This window comes from Solanum verrucosum, unplaced genomic scaffold, assembly GCF_900185275.1.
Source record: "Solanum verrucosum unplaced genomic scaffold, falcon-dt-bn FXZP01000210.1, whole genome shotgun sequence".
Taxonomy (NCBI): Eukaryota; Viridiplantae; Streptophyta; class Magnoliopsida; order Solanales; family Solanaceae; genus Solanum; species Solanum verrucosum.
In genome coordinates, this window is record NW_026020045.1 from 3,849,714 (window position 1) to 3,870,152 (window position 20,439).

At 37.5% G+C, this 20,439-nt stretch overlaps 1 protein-coding gene across 1 annotated transcript in view; it reads right to left on the reverse strand.

The window, feature by feature from the left end:
• Positions 1 to 667: 667 nt before the first annotated feature.
• Positions 668 to 20,439, reverse strand: part of LOC125821743 (uncharacterized) — a 37,923-nt gene continuing 18,151 nt past the window's right edge. Inside the window, exons 6-10 of the mRNA XM_049501126.1 lie at positions 20,378 to 20,427; positions 18,511 to 18,580; positions 3,456 to 3,579; positions 1,564 to 1,680; positions 668 to 987 (exon numbers count right to left, since the gene is read on the reverse strand). Coding sequence (XP_049357083.1) covers positions 889 to 987; positions 1,564 to 1,680; positions 3,456 to 3,579; positions 18,511 to 18,580; positions 20,378 to 20,427 — 460 coding nt within the window. The 3' untranslated portion in view covers positions 668 to 888. The remainder of the gene's footprint in view (positions 988 to 1,563; positions 1,681 to 3,455; positions 3,580 to 18,510; positions 18,581 to 20,377; positions 20,428 to 20,439) is intronic.

Below are 20,439 nucleotides of genomic sequence, written 5' to 3' on the forward strand. Positions count from 1 at the left end.
AATGTCATCAGAGAAAGACATGAGGCTGACAGGGTATTGTAATGCAGATTGGGTTGCATGCCCAAATACCAGAAGGTCTGTAAAAGGATACATCTTGAGGTTGGGAAATTCACTCATTGCTTGGAAATCCAAGAAGCAGGCAACAGGCACAAGGAGCTCAGCCTCGACTGAGTATATAAATCTGGCAGGGTTGACATTGACAGCTGAAGTAGTTTGGGTGAATAATCTAGCAAAAGAATTGGGAATCAAGATTGAAGGTCGAGTATCAATATACTGGTGATAACAAGGCTGCTATACAAATAGCTGCAAACGCAGTATTTCATGAGAGGACTAAGCAGACTGCCACTTCATAAGGGGAAAAAATCAAAAGAGGTAGACCGTTTATGATCCATCACACGATCAACTAGCAAATCTACTAACCAAGGCATTGGGAAGGACACAACTTGAATACTTATTATCCAAACTAGGAGTCCTCAATGTCTTCATGGGACCTAGTTTGGGGGGGGGGGGGGGGGGGGGTATTGAGACTTCATGAGTGACATAAACGTGGAGCAACACAAGTTAGCTAAAATGATTAATTACTGAATTAGTTAGTTAATGCTACGTAAAGTTAGTTGGTGAAATGGTGAGCTGTGAAATCAGTTAGCCAGCTAGCAATACAATTAGTAGATAAACAGTGTGTATATATATACTTGTGAGCTACTTGTACAGATTAATTCAATACAGATGAAAATTCCCAAATTGATTCTCTCCATTCTTCTTCTTCCTTCGTTGAGTTCCACTCCTCTCTGATCTCCTGATTGAGATTTGTTCATTATATATCTTGAAATACCCAAGACTAGTACATAGGAAAAGACAGAGAGCCTATCAGTTTTAAGAAGCATGCAACTATAGAGCATCCAAAGAATAGGTCTGAAACAAGTATGATATTATCTTCTTGTAGTCACCAATCTGTGTGTCAGTGTTTGGATCAACAAGGTAAGGCACCTGCAAAATAAATTGGACTTCACTTTGAATTTTACTTGCAAAATGCTAGATGCCCTAAGAATTATGAAAAGAAAACAGTTCATGTCAAACGTGATGCACTATCTTGTTTTAATCTGTTCTAAAGCATAAAGAAATAAAGTAGAATAAGTTGCAACAAAGAGATCAGATCATGTTTGCAAAGCAATCTAGCCAAACTTAAGATTCTCCAGAACTTTTGCAGCATAAAACATCAATTACATATGGAGTTTCTTGACAGTCCCATGACTTATTTAGGTCTTATGAACACGGAGGTTAGAGATATATAACCAGCAGAGGGACAGATTATCAATCAATCAACTAAATATTACTACCAACTAGTAGGATCAACCGTATGAATCCATCCTTTGCATCCATTCCACTCTATTTGGGACATGTTCCAAAGAATTCATCAAGTTTGAGTATTTATGCAGGCTGTTAACCTACCGCAACCCTCCTTTAAGCTGACAATGCCAAGCTCTATTAGCGCCTTACCAGAATTATAGAAGGGAGATAGACTGCAAGTATAAACGAACAAGAACATTGAAAAGGAATTCTAACCTCCTTTCCACCAGATAATTTGATGAGTGACCGTTCACGTGTTGATCCCTCACCTATGTTATTTAGTATGTAAGGAAGCTCCAGTTCACAAAGTGCTTCACGAACTATTCGAGCATACTGTGACAGGAAAAAATGAAAAAAAAAAAATGAAGGAAACAATTTTATTAATTTCACCAGAACAGAAGTATTTCCCAACAGTGCATCGGCATGCTTGTCTTTTGCTCATATTATATGTTTTTCTGGGATTTCCCCAAGTATTTAAGGGTCACACTATGACTTGCATGTATCTTGGGTTCGGTTTGACTTTTTTTCTTTTAATACCAAACCAAGAGTGGTCGGTTTTTTTTTTCAACCGCAAAACAAACCAAACCAAACCACAAATCGATTTTTTTTTTCAGTTTGATTTGGTTCGTTGGTTCGGTTTGACTTTACGGTTTGTCTTGTACACCCTACTGCTGATCTACATTCTGTGTTTTATGGTCAACGTTTTTTTGAGGTAAACAGGATTCAGGTACATTAATAGAACCTAAATGACTGGGAGATCGGGAGAGTGGCTGAGCTATTACATGTTCTCAATGATTTTAATGGGTTATCAGCAGAAAAAGATTCTATCATATGGAAACATTCTAGAGATGGAAGCCTTTCTGTTAACAAGCTATATATTAAAGAGGTAAATGAGTATCCAGGTGGTAAACCTGGCCCTTGGAAGCAGATTTGGAGGAACAAGGTGCCAACCAAGGTAAAGTGTTTTTCCTGGTTGGTTGCCAGAAGAGCATGCTCCACTCATGAGAAATTAAAAAGTAGGGGTTTCTATATTGCTTCTTGGTGCTCTCTCTGTAATGAGACTGAGGAAACCAATAACCATTTGTTCCTCCATTGCAAAGTGACAACACAATTGTGGAACCTTTTTTTGGGACTAACACATACTGAATGGATTATGCCTGAGCATACAGCAGATCTACTTAGTTGCTGGATCAGCAGAGGGGGGAGAAAATCTAAGAAAAAGTGGTGGAGTATAATACCATCATGCATTTGGTGGTGTATTTGGAAAGAAAGAAATAGCAGATGCTATGATAACAAAGCTAATTCAATAGAGAAAGTCAAATGGAACTGCTTGACTACTTTTTATTTTTGGTGTAAAGAGGAAGGGATAGAAGATATTGCACAAATTTTGGATTTTATAGGCACTTTGTAATCTATTAGCCTTTTTGTTTTCTTCTCTTGGTGGAAACCATTTTTTGGAGGTCTCCAGCATATCCTTAATGCTGATGAATACAACATTACCTTTATCAAAAAAAAAGTACTTTCAACATGGAGTACAAATTTATAGGTCAAAAATTCATTAAAATTCAATAAAAAGTAGATATGAACCCATGATTTTAGAAATATAAGGAGTTCTATGCTAAGAACCTTAAAAGTTGAACCCATAGAACTTAAATCTTGGATCCGCCTCTATCCATGTGCCAGAACAATTATGAGACGCCTTTAATATGTTAAATAAGCACATAAAGCACAGGTTTTGCCTATATTTTTCATCGTTCTTTTAAAATCAGATAAGCAGGTTCATGACTAAAGTGCCTGTATAATCTTAAATGCCAATAAATTTAGCAGTTTGTCCAGTAAAAATACAGCAGATTGTCCAAATAACTAGTAAATTGAAAATGTTGTAGAACCTTTCACAAGTTGTACCTGGTAAGGATTGTAAAAAAATAGTCTCTGAAAATCACTAGTATGGCCACAACATTTTTTCCAACACAAGCCAGTTTATATCTGATTATCTGAACTCAAATTAAATAAAAATTTCCTAGCTTCATAGTGCGCAGAGAAGTATTCAAGATACAAAACGAGCAGTCAATATTCCTGAAAAAAGAATGATTTAGTAGCAGTCTTACAGGATTATTCTCATATGAGAAGAGTTCAAGCTTTTTAGGTGGTGGCTCTTTCCTGGATTTTTCCCAAAATGTCATTCCCCTTCCTGCTCGAAGAAGAGTTGGCATCCATCCTGTTAAGATAGTACTGTATGTTGCCAATGTATAAATTGTGTCAAAATCATAAACAAAGATGGCTAAACAATATGCATTCTTCTTCAAGCCATAAACTGCAACTCAGACTCCTGCACTATTTAGCATGACATACTATACTAGGAAGGTAATAGTACTATCATCTTAGAGCCTATTTGAATTAGCTTTTACTTTTTGACTTACAAGCCAAAAGCCATTAATTAGAATTTCTAACTTATGGCTTTTGACTTATTTTAACCAATTTAGCTTTAAAAAGCCAACCCAAACAAGCTCTTAAAAGTATGAGTGTCTACTGTCTTAATTAACTTGGTTGCATTACTTTACTGCTCACTAAAATTTATAGAGAACATGAAATATCTCCTGCTCATGTGAAAGTAAAACACTGTGATCTTATGCAGAAACATCCTAGCGTTTGAGTATTTAACAAATTATAGAAGTCTTGTTGGTTTTGAACAAAGGAATTAGGAAATAACAGAGAAATAAAATACTGCATTGTTGTCAAAGGGAATAATTTTATTCAGCTTTGTTGAACTCTACATTTATAGGAAACTTGCAGCAAAATATACTAAAAATATGATCATTATCCTAGCCTAGAATATCTCCATTGAATCATATCTTTACCTAAGTAATTACTAGAAATTAGGAATAACTAGTTAACATTAACAAAGATTTATTAAAAAAAAAAAAAAACTAAAGTAGTAAAATAAAGTGACCACAGTTCAAAAGCATAATTCTAACAAGTCCAGCAAGGGTAAGTATAGGCATATTTGTTAGTGTCAGGAAGCAAAAGCAGCTGAAAAAGACATTAGGAGAACATAAGCAAACTTGCATACATATAGACGTCCCGTTAAAGATGTATCCAGACCACTAATTATACCACGTTAGTGATCTGTATGATGATCCTTTCTATGTTCTTTCTCCAAATTTCCATTTCTAAATGGATATTGAATTACAAGGCAGATACATGAACTTCATTTTATATGAAAGATTTTACAGTCTAAAATAAAACCTTTTGCTAATGAGAAATATAGTTGATAATCATATTATATCATGAGCACTTGCTGCAGTTCTAGAGAGGATATTTTATTTTTCTTGCTGCAGTTCATTTTTTATCTGCTTCTTCAGCCGCAGAGCTGTTCATCTGTAACACAACACTGGACCGCGCCGCCCGTCTCCATTCACTGCTCACTGGCGACTGCAGCCTCACCACCCACCTCCGTTCAAATTTGTTTAGGGTTTTCAGATTGCACAGGTGTGTTAAGCTGCTAAATCACACCATGAAAGTTTTGGAGAAGGTAGTGGAGCCAGTTTGGATTCATGCCAGGACATTACACTACTAAAGTCATTCATCTTGTGAGGAGACTGATTGAGAAATATAGGGAGAGGAGGAAGAATTTGCATATGGTGTTCATTAACCTTGAAAAGACCTACGACAAAGTTATGAGAGAAGTTCTTTGGTGACGTTTGGAATCTAAAGGCGTACCAGTGGCATACATTAGGGAGATAAAGGATATGTATGATTAGGGGTGGGCATGGTATGGTACGGTACGGTATTTGAAAGTTTCGATACCGTAATTTCGGAGTTCGGTTTTTAAAACATTATACCATTACCATACCAATTTAATTTGGTATGGTTCGATATTTTGATGTTTGGTTTGGTATTCTATGGTATGGTAAATCAGTAACCATTGTTTATTCAACTTCGACTAATATATACTCGTATAATAGAGTATTATGACTTGGACAATTAAAAAAATGTCTCAATTGTATCATACACATGTAGAAATATTTATTCAAAATAAAGTACAAATAACTCCTTTTGTTAATCAATTAAATTTCAAATACATTTCAATCAAAATAGAGTAGCCAAAGTTTCAACTTCTAAACATTTAATTTATACTAATACTAGGTTGCATATTTGTTAGTATTTTAATAATAATAATAATAATAATAATAATAATAATAATATATATATAAATATTAATTATTTATGTAACAATATACTTTGGTATGGTATTCGGTATTACGGTATGTTATTTCTAAATACCAAATACAAAAGAAAAATTAAAATGTATACCATATACCATACCAAATACCATAATACTAAAACCACGGCTTCAAAAATTTTGATATGGTATGGTAATTCGGTATATACCATACCATGCCCACCCCTATGTATGATGAAGCCAAGGCCCGAGTAAGAGCAGCGGGAGAAGACTCGGAGCACTTCCCTGTCGAGATGGGGTTGCATCAGGGATCAACATTTAGCCCATTTCTATTTGCCTTGGTGATGGATGAATTGACGCGACTTATTTAGGGTAAGATGTCATGGTCTAAGTTATTTATTTTTGATAAAAAATAACTTACACCATTACATCTCACCCTAAAAAGCTGCGTCAACATTGTTTTGATGAAGGAGACTCGTAGTAGAGTTAACGATAGGTTGGAGGAGTGGAGACAGACTATGGAGTCTAAAGCTAAGTTGCGCGGACTCTTCACTTTCGATGCCGCACTCGTGTTGGATTCTTCAAAAATACACTACTTTGGAGAATCTGACACACACATGTTGTCATTATTGAAGAGTCCAAGCAACATAGGTGATAGCTCCATGGACACGGATGAGGCTATAGAAGCCCTAAGAAGACCATCAAGGTCTCAAGATAAGGAGTTGCAAGCCAATATCGTTGGGCTTCAATGGGAAATCAAGAAGATGCTTATCATGGAAGAAAAGCCCAAGAACGAGTCCAAGAATTGTGGAGAAGAATAGAGTAGGTGCTACACATATTTTATGGTTCACGTCCTAGCCCAGATGGAAGAAGATTGGGCCACACAAAGCCCAACAAAAGAGCCCAAAAAGTTGAACGGTTAAAGTCAAAGTTTCCTAGTTTAAGAAGTTCTTTATTTTAAAGTTTCCTAGTTTAAAGTTTTCCTAGTTCAAAGTTTCCTAGTTTAAAGTTTCAATAAAAGTAGGATTTGAATCTCATTCTATTTGGGATAGGTTTTCCCTATATACAGGGTTTTATATTTTTTATATTTTAAGACAGACAACATTATTATTAATTGAAAGTTTCTCTTCTTTACACCTTTGTGTGTAACTACTTAGGATTTATCTTACAATATAAGAACGACTCTTAAGAGGTGAGATTAATTCTTTAATTTGATACCTTTGGTTCTTATTCGTAAATTAAAGAAGATAATTAGTCTTATACTAATTGTCTCTAGTGTCTTCGAAATAGGGGTCTAGATCATTTTTTGATCTAAGTTCTTGAATTGGCTCTATTAGAATCAATAATTAACTTTAATCCGCTAATTTTTTAATACTAAGATCAATTAGGGTTCTTATCACGTCTTTTGAATTTGGAGATTTTCTCCACAAATTTTGCATATCTTTTTTTTTGAAATAGGTAACTTTGTATTCACACAAAAGAACTCAACAAGAAAGGGTATCCAATTGAAATCCAGGCACTTTTTTCTATTTTTCGCTTAGATGATTTACAAACCCCCAGGGGGTGCCATCATTCTCAAATCCAAAAACAAATTTTCAAAAATTTATAATTGGCCTATAAACTCCACTAAACTATCTACTTCCCCCACTAAATCTTGCTTACACCAAAAAAACAAAAGACTAGGACATCTCATCTTGATCATCTGGGAGCTGCTAACCCTCCCTTCAAAGCACCTCTCGTTCCTTTCTTTCCATAATGTCCACCAAATGCAAGCAGGGACATTTTTCCACCAACCTTCCTTTGATCCTCTCTTTCCAATTCATTGCCAGTGTGTTAGTACCTCAAAAGTGGTTCTGGGCATTGTCCAATTAACCCCAAGTATACAAATGAACATGTTCCACGGATCTGTAGACATCCTGCAATGCAGAAATAAATGGCCATTTACTTCAGCTTCTTGTTCACACATATAGCACCTTGAACAGATCTGTATACCTCTTCTTTGTAGCACTTCGTGGTTTAGACAAGCTCTACTAATTACCAACCAAGTGAAGCATGCAACTTTTAAAGGGATCTTAATCTTCCATATTAATTTCCAGGGCCAAACTGCTGTCAAAAGGTGATTGGTGTTCCTTTCCCAGTAACAAGACTTCACTGTAAAAACTCCTCTGCTATGCAATTTCCAAACTGATTTGTCGGACTCTGCATTGATGCCAAGGAACAAGTTAAAGGCCTGAAGTAAGTCTGCTACTCTTCCAACCTCACAAACATTTAGAGCCCCTCTAAACATAAGGTTCCAGCCTTGAGGACTCCACATCTGCGCTATAGTATCATTTTGTTGTAGGCTAATAATGTACAAGTCAGGAAAGAGTATCCTCATTTTCACCAGAAACTGATCTTCAGAACAGAATTCTGTTAGGGATGCGTTGAAAGTCATTAATTTAATTATTTAATTATATTTTTAGTTTCTTTATTTATTATTCTAGAATAGGATTTATGTTTCAGAGTTTCATAAGGATTAGGTTAAATTATAGTTATTAGTTTGGAATAGGATTATAGTCTCCTACTTCCATAAGAGTTAGACTTCCTATTGATGTAATAACACTCTTATTTAAAGGGGCTTTAGATGAATAAATCAGTAAGTCATAATTCAGCAAAAAGCAGGAGATTAGAGTTCTCTCTTCCATTGAACTGTAAGGTTTCAGTCTCCCTTTGAAGAGCTGAAGAGATCGGAGTTCTCTTTTAATGAATTATAAGGTTTCAGCCTCCCTTTAACGAGCTGATTTATATATCGCCCTGTGAATCGATCATTCCCTAAAGATTCATAACAATTTGGTATCAGAGCCTAACACAATGGGCGATGAGATCAATTCCAGATTTAGAGAAGAACGTGCCATTACAGAAACCCTAATAGACTCTAAAATTGCAGCAATGGAACAACGCCTCAGCAAAAAAATTATCCAAGTCATCCAAGAACAATTGTCTAGATTGGGAGTTGGCTCCACAAAACCAGCAACCCATAGACCTGAGTCATATAGCGCCCAGACAACTGGTAGATCAACAATTCCTACTACTAAAGGCAATATACCACATATTCAACTAGCCAATAAGAATCATCCAACAAGTGGTAATTCACCTTTGATAAGTTATGCAAAGATGAATTTTTCTACTTCTAACAACATCAACAATCCATTAATTTGGGCACATCAATATTTTGAGCGATTTGGACCTCATGAAAGTAGCAACCTGATGAGCAAATTAGTCATGCTTCAGCAAACTAATAGAGTCAAAATTTATCAATGTCAACTTCAAGCTAGGGCTGGAATTGGATAAGTTGATACTGATCCAGATTTTCTGGATGATTGCCCTGAAACTTGAGCTTGAGGACAAGCTCTTTCAACGTGAGGGGAGTAATGTTAGGGATGCGTTGGAAGTCATTAATTTAAGTATTTAATTATATTTTTAGTTACTTTATTTATTATTCTAGAATAGGATTTATGTTTCAGAGTTTCATAAGGATTAGGTTAAATTATAGTTATTATTTTGGAATAGGATTATAGTCTCCTACTTCCATAAGAGTTAGACTTCCTATTGATGTAATAAGACTCCTATTTAAAGGGGCTTTTGATGAATAAATCAGTAAGTCATAATTCAGCAAAAAGCAGGAGATTAGAGTTCTCTCTTCCAAGTCATAATTCAGCAAAAAGCAGGAGATTAGAGTTCTCTCTTCCATTGAACTCTAAGGTTTCAGTCTCCCTTTGAAGAGCTGAAGAGATCGGAGTTCTCTTTTAATGAATTCTAAGGTTTCACCCTCCCTTTAACGAGCTGATTTATATATCGCCCTGTGAATCGATCCTTCCCTAAAGATTCATAACACATTCCCCACTCTAAAAGTCACCAGCGTATTGAAGTCAGTCCACATTATCCTGATAGCTTTCCATACTGAGCACCCAAAGGTGCCATTCACCTCTTCAGTTATCCAATTGCACTGTAGGCCATATTTCTCAGCTATGAACCTCCTCCATAATGTTGTATCTTCGCAACAGAATCTCCACAACCATTTTCGCAGCAAACTAGTGTTCTGAATACTCCAATTCTTAATGCCCAGACCTCCTTGTTCTTGGCTCATTATCACCTCTTCCCATTTAACCAGGTTGTATCCTTGCTTCTCTTTGTCCTTTTGCCAGAGGAACACCCTTCTCAACTTGTTTAGTTTCTTTCCAATACTTTTTGGTAGTGGGAAAAGACTTAGCATATAAGTTGGGAGGGCATCTAAAACAGATTTTATGAGTCACTCTACCTCCCAGAGATAAATATTGACTCTTCGACCTTGTCAGCTTCCTTGCACTTCACTCCATACTTCCAATTCTTTGTTCTTGGCTCCCAACGGCATCCCCAGGTATTTGGTGGGAAGAAAAGCCACTTGGCAGCCCAGGTTGTCGGCTAGGCCTTGCATATTAGGGACTTGATTAACTGGGAACAGGCAACTCTTCTGCCAGTTCACATGTAGACCTGAAATGGCTTCAAATATGGTTAGTATTGCCCTCAGATGCCTAATTTGTGATACTTCTGTACCACAAAACACAAGAGAATCATTTGCATACAGTAGGTGTGTGACCTCCATGTTATTAGCCATGTTAGTATATGCACCAAAACCTCTTATCCACCCCAATTCAATTGCCTTTCTAACCATGTAGGTGAGTCCCTCCATTGTTAGGAGGAATAAGGAGACATGGGATCTCCTTGTCTCAGTCCATTTTGTGATTGAAAGAAACCTTCTGAACTCCCATTTATAATGATTGAAAACGTCACTGTTGACACAAAAAACTTGATCCAATTCACCCATTTCCTCCCAAACCCCATGTCACTCAAAACTTTAAAGAGGTCATTCCACTTGACATGGTCGCATGCCTTCTCTATATCCAATTTGCATAAGATACCTGATATCTTTTGTTTTACCCTGGAGTCCACCAACTCATTAGCCAATAAAGAAGCATCCATTATCTGTCTATCCTTCAAAAAAGCCATTTGATGCTCGTTAATTAGTCTCCCCATAACTATTTTCATTCTTTCAGTGATCAACTTAGCGATGATTTTGTACATTCCACCAATCAAACTTATTGGCCTAAAATCCTTGAGTTCCTCTGCTCCATACTTCTTAGGGATTAATGCCACAAAAGTGGCATTCAAGGATCTTTCAAACACTTCATTCTGATGGAAGTTATGAATTGTTTGCATCACATCATCCTTTATGATCTCCCAGCACTCCTTGAAAAAACACATAGTGAAACCATCTGGGCCATGGGCTTTATCCCCATCAAACAATTCGAGAATGTGTACCACTTCCTCTTCTGAGAATGGTCTCTGCATCCATTCTTGCTCCTCTTGACTTATTCTAGGGCAGTTCATTATCACAAAAGGTGGCCTCCAACTCATCATCACAAAATGTGGCCTCCAACTTTTTGATTCAGTGTATAGCTTCTGATAGAAATCTGTTAAATGCTCTTTGATTTCTTTCGGATCTTTACTCTCCTCCCCACTAATAATCAGTCTATCGATGGTGTTGTATCTCCTATGTGATGTTGCCACTCTTTGAAAGAACTTGGTATTATTATCTCCTTGCTTGAGCCATAGTACAGACTTCTGTCTCCACCTGGACTCTTCATTCTTTGCTAACTCTTCTAGCTCAACTAGGATTGTTGCTCTAATAATCATCTCATCCTCTGTCAGCATTTTGTCATTCTAAATCAAATCTATCTCAGCTAGCTCAGTTAGTAGCATGTTTTTTTTGTTGATGAGTTCCCCAAATGTTACACAGCTCCATTCTTTGAGTTTCTGCTTTAGAATCTTTAATTTCATGCTAAGTTTGAAGTCTAGGCATCCTTCCACAACAAAACCATTCCACCAGTCCTGAATTAAATCTTTGAAACCCTCTACATGAGTCCACCAGTTTTCGAATTTGAAGTAAGACTTCCTTTGTTCCCAATCACCACATTGTAGCATAATGGGGCTGTGGTAAGATATAACTCTACGCATAATTTTTTGTCTAATGTTTCTGAATTGTTCTTCCCACTCAAATGAGTAGAGAAACCTATCCAACCTAGCAGCACTGTGATGGTTAGGCCCTCTGAACCAGGTGAAATTTCCACCATTTAGATAGGGGTCATGTAACTCCATATCCTTTATCCACCTCGAGAAATCAGTCATTACACTGGTTATTCTCCTGCATCCTCTCCTTTCTGTCATTGTTCTAACAGTGTTGATGTAACACCTCTCTATTTGAAAGAACTAGGAAGAGCTAGAATTAGGAAGAGTCATTTTTGGAAAGAATGAAAAATCTAGAAAATTGGTTAAGTTAGGTGTGCTACCAGATACCGTAGGAAAGATCTTTGAATTATCTTTCCAACGCCGCCGAGTTTGCTCAATTCCGAGTTCATATGAGGGAGATATGTCCATTTGAAGTTGGGTTAGCTAGATAAGGAAAGTCAAAACCGAATTTTAGAAGGGTATTTTGGTCTTCTCCATACCCAATTAATAAATTTCATTTTTGGTAATTAAGATGGGGTCTAAACTGATTTGGTTCAGTTTACGTTTCATCAAAAAGAGTTAGGGTTTTGAGAGAAGAGAAAAGAAGAGGAGAAAAGAGGAGAAGAGACAAGGAATCGTCAAGTTCTTGAAGCTAAGATCGTGGATTTCAGGTATGTGAGATCACATAGCGTTGGGTTAGTTCACCCACGCGCCAATCATGATTCAATTCAGCGTAATTGTGTTCTTGAAAGAAAAGATTATGAGTTCTTGATGAAATTTGTTTAAGTTCTTGTGGGTTCTTGTTGTTGGAGTTGTTGAGAAGTTTCATGAGTTTGATTCATGAAATTAGGTGTGATTTTGAGTAGATTCCTACATATATTGGTGATATAGTCGAATCTAGGTGTTTGGGAAAAGAACCAATTGAATCTAGAGGGTTTACAGTTGAAAAACGAGTAAGAAAATTAGTCAAAAACCTGGGGAGGGGGCTGGGCCACCGCACCTCTCACAGCACCCCAAAGGGACTTCTAAAGTTTGGACTCCGGGGTGCCGCGCCAGCCAGAATGCCCCAACCCAGCTTCTGAAGTTTGCCCTCTGGCGCCCCGCGCTACTCAGAGCGCCAGGGACGCTAGGTCTTCCACCTTTTCCCACTTCTTTCCGTTTGAGTTCCCTAGCAACGTACCAAAGTTTTCTAGTTGATTTCTACACTCTAAGGTACGTCTGAACATTATGAAATCAACCATAAACATGAGATCATGAGCCTTGAATCCATAATTCAATTCAAGGAAAGTTAAGAGTTAAGTCAGGAGAAGTTCATAAAGTTTTCCAAAAGTCTTTTACAAATGTTTTAACTTTGTTTTAAGGCTTGAGTTTTGAGTTGAGTAAAGAGTAAGCGTAAAGTTCATTTCTTCAAAAGATTATACGGGAACTAAGTATTCCCAAGAGTTGAAATGTTTTCACATTTAAACAAGAAAGGAAACACACTGATTTTCAAGAGAGCTTTTAAGCTAGATTTTATGTAATTACCTCAAATCACAGAAAGAGTTTTGTTTTTAAAACATATGAGCTGAGTATATTTTGGGAGTAGTACTGAGCACCGATATGGGGACGAGTTCATAATAACTCAAGTCTCCATAAACCATGTAGTCATCGTGGGTAGAAAGGGTCATACTTTTTAGATGATTCCTTAGTGCTTTTTAGCATTGACTAGTGGATCCACTTAGTTGAGGCGTTCTATATCACGGCAAACTATAGGACAGTTCTGGCAGCGTGGGCGAGACGTTGTATCATCACTTTAGCTCATAGTGATGGATGTCGGTTAGAGAAACTCCCACAGTATTATAATACTTTATATGTAAACTGAGTTGTTATTGTATTTCTTTAATATATTGAGTTGTCATCTACTGTTTTAAATGCTTTGTATAAACTGCACCTTTATTGTTGTTTTACTTTGCATTTGAGTTGAGTATTCATGAGTTCGACTAATGGATTCCACAGAAGGAGGAGAAGTGGTGATGAATGGAGCTGAATCATCATTAGTGTTAGAAATAAAAGAGAAGCAAGACCAAGATCCTATTTTGCTTGAATTAAAGGCAAGTGTTCATAAGCAAAAAGTATTGGCTTTTGAACAAGGGGGAGATGGCATATTGAGGTATCAAGGTAGGTTGTGTACACCAAGGGTGGATGAACTCCAAGAGAGGATCATGGAGGAAGCTCATAGCTCCAGATATTCTATCCATCCAGGTTCAACAAAGATGTATCGCGATTTGAGAGAAGTTTATTGGGGGAGTAGTATGAAGAAGGGCATTTCAGAGTTTGTTGCTAAGTGTCCGAATCGCCAACAAGTTAAAGTAGAGCACCAAAGGCCCGGTGGTATGGCTCTATATATAGAACTTCCGAAATGGAAGTGGGAGATGATCAATATGGATTTCATCACAGGTTTACCAAGGTCTCGCAGGCAACATGATTCTATTTGGGTGATTGTTGATAGAATGATGAAATCAACCCACTTTTTGCCGGTAAAGACTACCCATTCAGCAGAAGATTATGCTAAGTTGTATATTCAAGAGGTAGTCAGACTTCATGGGGTTCCAATATCGATTATTTCAGACAGAGAAGCATAGTTCTAGAAATCTTTTCAGAAAGGCTTGGGGTCAAAGGTTCACTTAAGTACTGCTTTTCATCCTTAGACAGATGGTCAAGCAGAGCACACTACTCAGACTTCAGAAGATATGCTGAGGGCCTGTGTGATTGATTTCAAGGGTAATTGGGATGATCACCTACCTCTCATCAAATTTGCTTACAACAATAGTTACCACTCTAGCATACAGATGGCTCCGTATGAAGCTCTTTATGGGAGAAGGTGCAGATCTCCAATTGGATGGTTTGAGGTTGGTGAAGCTGAGTTGATAGGACCAGACTTGGTTCATCAAGCAATGAGAAAGTGAAAGTCATTCAAGAAAGGTTGAAAACAGCGCAGAGTCGTCAAAAATCCTACATTGATGTTAGGAGAAGGGAGTTAGAGTTTGAAGTAGATGATTGGGTATACTTAAAAGTTTCACCCATGAAGGGCGTTATGAGATTTGGTAAAAAGGGGAAGCTTAGTTCCCGGTATATTGGCCCTTACAGAATATCCAAAAGGGTTGGTAATGTAGCTTATGAGTTAGAGCTACCCCAAGAGTTAGCAGCAGTTCATCCGGTATTTCATGTTATGGAAAAAGTGCATGGAAGATCCTTCACCTATCATCATACCTACTGAAGATATTTGTAGCAAGGATAGTTTGTCTTATGAGGAGATCCTTGTTCAGATTCTAGACCGTCAGGTTCGCAAGTTGAGGACCAAGAAATTAGTATCAGTCAAGGTTCTTTGGAGAAACCAGTTTGTTGAGGAAGCTACTTGGAAGGCTGAGGAGAACATGAAGAAGAGATATCCACATCTCTTTGAGCCCGGAGAAATTCCAGATCAAGGTACTAATTCTCTTCTTAGTACTTTTTAAGTTGATATGTTTAATGTATTAGATTTGCTTGTTGGGTGTTTGAGCTGAATGTTAGATTTTACACCCTTAGCCTACCAAGAATAACCTCATTCGAGGACGAATGTTCCCAAGGGGGAGAAATTGTAACACCTCGTTATTTGAAAGAACTGGGAAGAGCTAGAATTAGGAAGAGTCATTTTTGGAAAGAATGAAAAATCTGCAAAATTGATTAAGTTTGTTAAGTTTGAGTTTTTGGTCAACTTCAAACGACCATAACTCCTAGCTCGCGATGAGTTAGGTGTGCTACCAGATACCGTAGGAAAGATCTTTGAATTATCTTTTCAACACCGCCGAGTTTGCTCAATTCCGAGTTCATATGAGGGAGATATGTCCATTTGAAGTTGGGCTATCTAGATAAGAAAAGTCAAAACCGGATTTTAGAATAGTATTTTGGTCTTTTCCATACCCAATTAATAAATTTCGTTTTTGGTAATTAAGATGGGGTCTAAACTGATTTGGTTCATTTTACGTTTCATCAAAAAGAGTTAGGGTTTTGAGAGAAAAGAAAAAAAGAGGAGAAGAGACAAGGAATCGTCAAGTTTTGAAGCTAAGATCATGGATTTCGTCAAGGGGTGATCCCTACGAGGTATGTGAGATCACATAGCATTGGGTTAGTTCACCCACGCGCCAATCATGATTCAATTCATCGTAATTGTGTTCTTGAAAGAAAAGATTATGAGTTCTTGATGAAATTTGTTTAAGTTCTTGTGGGTTCTTATAGTTGGAGTTGTTGAGAAGTTTCTTGAGTTTGATTCATGAAATTAGGTGTGATTTCGAGTAGATTCCCACATATATTGGTGACATAGTCGAATCTAAGTGTTTGGGAAAAGAACCAAATGAATCTAGAGGGTTTAGAGTTGAAAAATGAGCAAGAAAATTCGTCAAAAACCTAGGGAGGGAGCTGGGGCGCTGCGCCTCTCAGAGCACCCCAAAGGAGCTTCTGAAGTTTGGGCTCTAGGGGCCGCGCCAGCCAGAGTTCCCCAACCCATCTTCTGAAGTTTGCCCTCAGGAGCCCCGTGCCACTCAGAGCGCCAGGGAGTTCTGGCAGCGTGGGCGAGACGTTATATCATCACTTTAGCTCATAGTGATGGTTGTCGGTTAGAGAAACTCCCACAGTATTATATTACTTTATATGTAAACTGAGTTGTTATTGTATTTCTTTAAGTTTTAAATGCTTTGTATAAACTGCACCTTTATTATTGTTTTACTTTGCATTTGAGTTGAGTATTCATGAGTTGAGTAAAGCTAAGGTAAGTGTTCTTTTCAGATTCCTTTCAAGCCTATGTCATGTTTAGTTTTCCCCTCGCATGCTCGTACATTCAATGTACTGATGCCATTTGGCCTGCATTATCTTATGATGCAGATACAGGTAATCAGGATCAGCATCCAGCGCCTCGTTGATCAAGTTGAGCACTCAGAGTTAGTTGGTAAGCCTCATTGCTTCCAGAGGATTCTCTTTTATTTCCTTGTTAGTCAGTTGTTAGGATGACCGGGGGTCTTGTCCCGACATCCCTCTTAGTATTTAGAGGCTTCATAGACAATTAGATATGAGTTCTTTAGTCTTGTATTTCAGATGTTTTGCTAAAAGACTTGAGTTGCCACTTTGGCTAACCTGAATGTTTGTCCTTAAACGTTCCAAGTTTATTTGAGCCAGTTGTTTTAAAGTGCATTTGAATCCTTGTATTAATGCTTTAATTCTTCCGCTATGAGTTAAGCCAGGCCAAGGGTTCGCTTGGGGCCAGCAATAGTTATCGAGTGCCAGTCCTGCTCAGGGTATAGGCTCGGGGCATGACAGTTGAAGTCCCCACAGGTAATCCAAGGACCTCCACATAGCTCTCTAACTGCTGCAATTTCTTCCCAGCGTTCTAATTTTTCAGTTCTGGTATGTGGAGCATACACACCAGTGAGAAACCAGTAAAACCCATCTTGGACAACTTCGAATTTGTATGTAATTGAGAATTTGCCTTCCTCTACACTACTGCCTACCCAAATTCTTGAGTCCCGCATAATTAGGACCCCCCACTACTGCCATCGTCTTTGATATACCCACACCTAATCCATCTACTAGCCCACAATTGTTCGGCAATCCTCTCTACATCTTTGCTGATTTTTGTCTCCTGAAAGCAGTAAACATCAGCTCTCCATTTAAGTAGTGAGCTCTTAACCAGATTCCTTGTTGAAATCTTGTTAATCCCCCTAACATTCCACGATAATATATTTACTTTCATTTGAGAAATAGTGGCTGGACTCTCCCTCTGTTGACAGAAAATTCTTCAGCTCATTCTTGCCAATTCCTCTGTGTCGAGAAGTTGATGCTTCACTATTTTCCCCTTTCTTCTCCATCACCCTCTTTCTTTCATCGAGCTTCATCAGTAATGCATGTGTTTCCCCCCTGAAACCTTCAAACGCCACTCCGTAGGTTCTGCTAAGTTCCAAAATATGTGAACTTACCCGATTGGATGCTTTGACCTATGGCTATGGGAGTTTGTGAGTTGTTATGGTTAAAGATAATCCTTGATGATTTGAAGATAAGATGGGAAGGACCTATGAGACTATATTGTGACAATAAATCAGCAATAAGTATAGCTCATAATCCTGTACAACATGATCGCACTAAGCATATTGAGGTAGACAGACATTTCATTACGGAGAAACTAGATAGAGGGCTCATTTGTACGCCATTTGTATCTACAAAAGATCAGGTGGCTGATGTTTTAATAAAAGGACTGCCAAACAATGTGTTTCAAGATCTAATAAGTGAGCTAGGAATGGAAGATATCCATTCACCCACTTGAGGGGGAGTGTTGGCTGATATAGAGGATTTCCAAGAAGATATTCTTGTCATCAAAGATATGATTCTCTAAGATGAGAAGATATTCTTCATATCAAGATATGATCCTCGAAGATCTTAGGATAATTGTGGTAATCTAGAATATCATTACTCTGATTCTTTCTCTTAATGTAAAATATATGATTCTGTATAATCCCAGATTTCATGGGATTTAGGTGATTCTACTCCACAATCTCTTACGTATATATAAAGCCATGTATATGACATAGAAAAATATGAATGAAATTATTCAACAATCTTATTCCACATTAATCACTATATATCATTCTGCTCAAGTGGGAAAAGGCAAACAACATGTGGACTATAACGCACTGAAAATTTGGACCTCCCATTCACCTACATTCACTGGATAAGTCGACATGCGGGTGCATTTTCAATATTGAGCATAAGTATCATCATCAAGCACAATAAAAGAGAAATTAATCATGGAAAACTGATCTGAAGGTAATTTCTCTGCAGTAACCTCTGCCTTCTCTGCTATCCATGCAGAAGTCCCTCTCCCAACACCCACCAGGAAAAAAGATCCCCAAATTAGGATGCCTATTCATTAGCATGATAGATATGATAAATACCTTTCCAAGAGACCAGTAGATGGATTCCTTCCTTGACCATATTGATGAAATAAATATTTAACAATATCACCTGAGAAATAAAAACCACTCATTAGTTTACTAGAGGAACAGAGTTGTATAGAATGCTGGTTGTCTCATCAGCTTTTTCAATATCATATATCCCAATTAGAAAGGAGGTGCCTCCTGATAAAAAGGAATTGGTATAATGCATAACACAGATTGCAGCTCTTGTTTTCTCTTTATTTGCTTCTTTTCTTTTTGGCAAGTTATTCATTTGCTACGAACCTAGGACATATGGGTCTTGGTATTCATTCTATAGTAGCTTATGTACTTAAAATGTACAATGGCGCTCAGCTGGAAGAAAATGATTTAGAGAACTACAGCAGTTGGTGAACTGGTCACCATTCTTATGGCTATCCTTCCTTGTACTGGAGCTGATGAAGTGACAAGGAAAGGTGACAGTGTGTATATATTTCCCTTGGAAGTGCTTACCAACTCCTAGAAACAAGGGAATAACAACCATTGGCATGGTTCCCTTAAAGAATCCCAAGATTAGCTTTCATTCTTTAGCTGACCAATCAGAACAAACTTAGCACACTGGAGAGATAAAAGTCAGGAGATTGTTGAAGATAATAACCACTGCTTTTAAACTCAAAACCTGAGACGGTAAAGCATTTACTTTTTGCTTGCAGTTTTTCTGACCCATATGCCATCAGATTTTGTAGACAGCCTAATATATACTGGTTCTTACTCTAGCAATGATGAGCTTGCATGGTGATCCAGTGTGCAAAAAGCAAAGCCCTCTTTGAATAGGGGGTACTAAAGCTTGCCTTTATTGTGTGCTATTGCAAATGGAAGAGGAGTAACTTGGAAGAATTCCAACAAAAACCTAGAACATAATAGAGACATGTAAAACAGTAAAAGAGAAGGTAAATAGTAGTCAAGTCACTAAATCAGAAACAACTGAGAACTAAGCTAGGGTTCCATTGTTTTTGGTGATAGAGAGAACCATAAGATCATATGCTTTGCTTTTGTTAATGTGTAAATACCAAGGGTATGCCATCTTGAATATTGCGAACCATCATATCAATTCAGGTATCAAAGTTTCTCAAGTTACAACCAAAAGGAAGGTATTAAGATGTCTTGAGAAAGGCTCTACCAGGTTAGTAGTTCTCTCTTCACATGATGTAACTATCCCTACAACTGTACTCCAAATATAAAAGTTCCTCCCCTGACCCCTAGAAGAAAACAGAAAGCTGGATCTGTTCTTAAGCTAGTAAGACAATCAAGGGCACAACTATGCTTATAGCCTGTTTGGCCAAGCTTTTGGGAGGCCAAGAGCGCTTATATTTTACAACAAGTACTCATATATAAAATAAAAAAATAGAAATAAAAAGGTGTTTGGCCAAGCTTTTGGGAGAAAATAAGTGCTTCTGGGAAGTAGCAGAAGCTGTTTTTCAGAAGATGTAGGTTTTCCCTCAAAAGTGCTTTATAGAAAAAGTACGTTTGAAAAAAATATACTAAGAAGCACTATTAGAAATGTTGGTCAAACGCTAATTGTTGCTCAAAAGTGCTTTAAATTTATTGGCCAAATAGAAACTGTTTCTCACCAAAAGTACTTTTTTGAAAAACACCATAATAAGCTGATTTTAGAAGATTGGCCAAACAGGGTATTAGTCTTCATCTTAATCCAGGGTAGCACAAATTAAAAGCGTGATCCGTGCACTAACATTTAAAAGCTGAAGCATGTGTGTGGTATTGCACCCATTTGGTTGGAAAATGAACAGTTATTCAGCACTCAAATGAAATTGCCTTGAACACCAAAAAAGTACGAAGGAAAAGGAACTGCACTACTCATGCTTCTTACCACTTTCATAGAGCGAAGTTCCAGTATTTGGGTCAACAAGGAATGGGAACCTGCAAAATAGC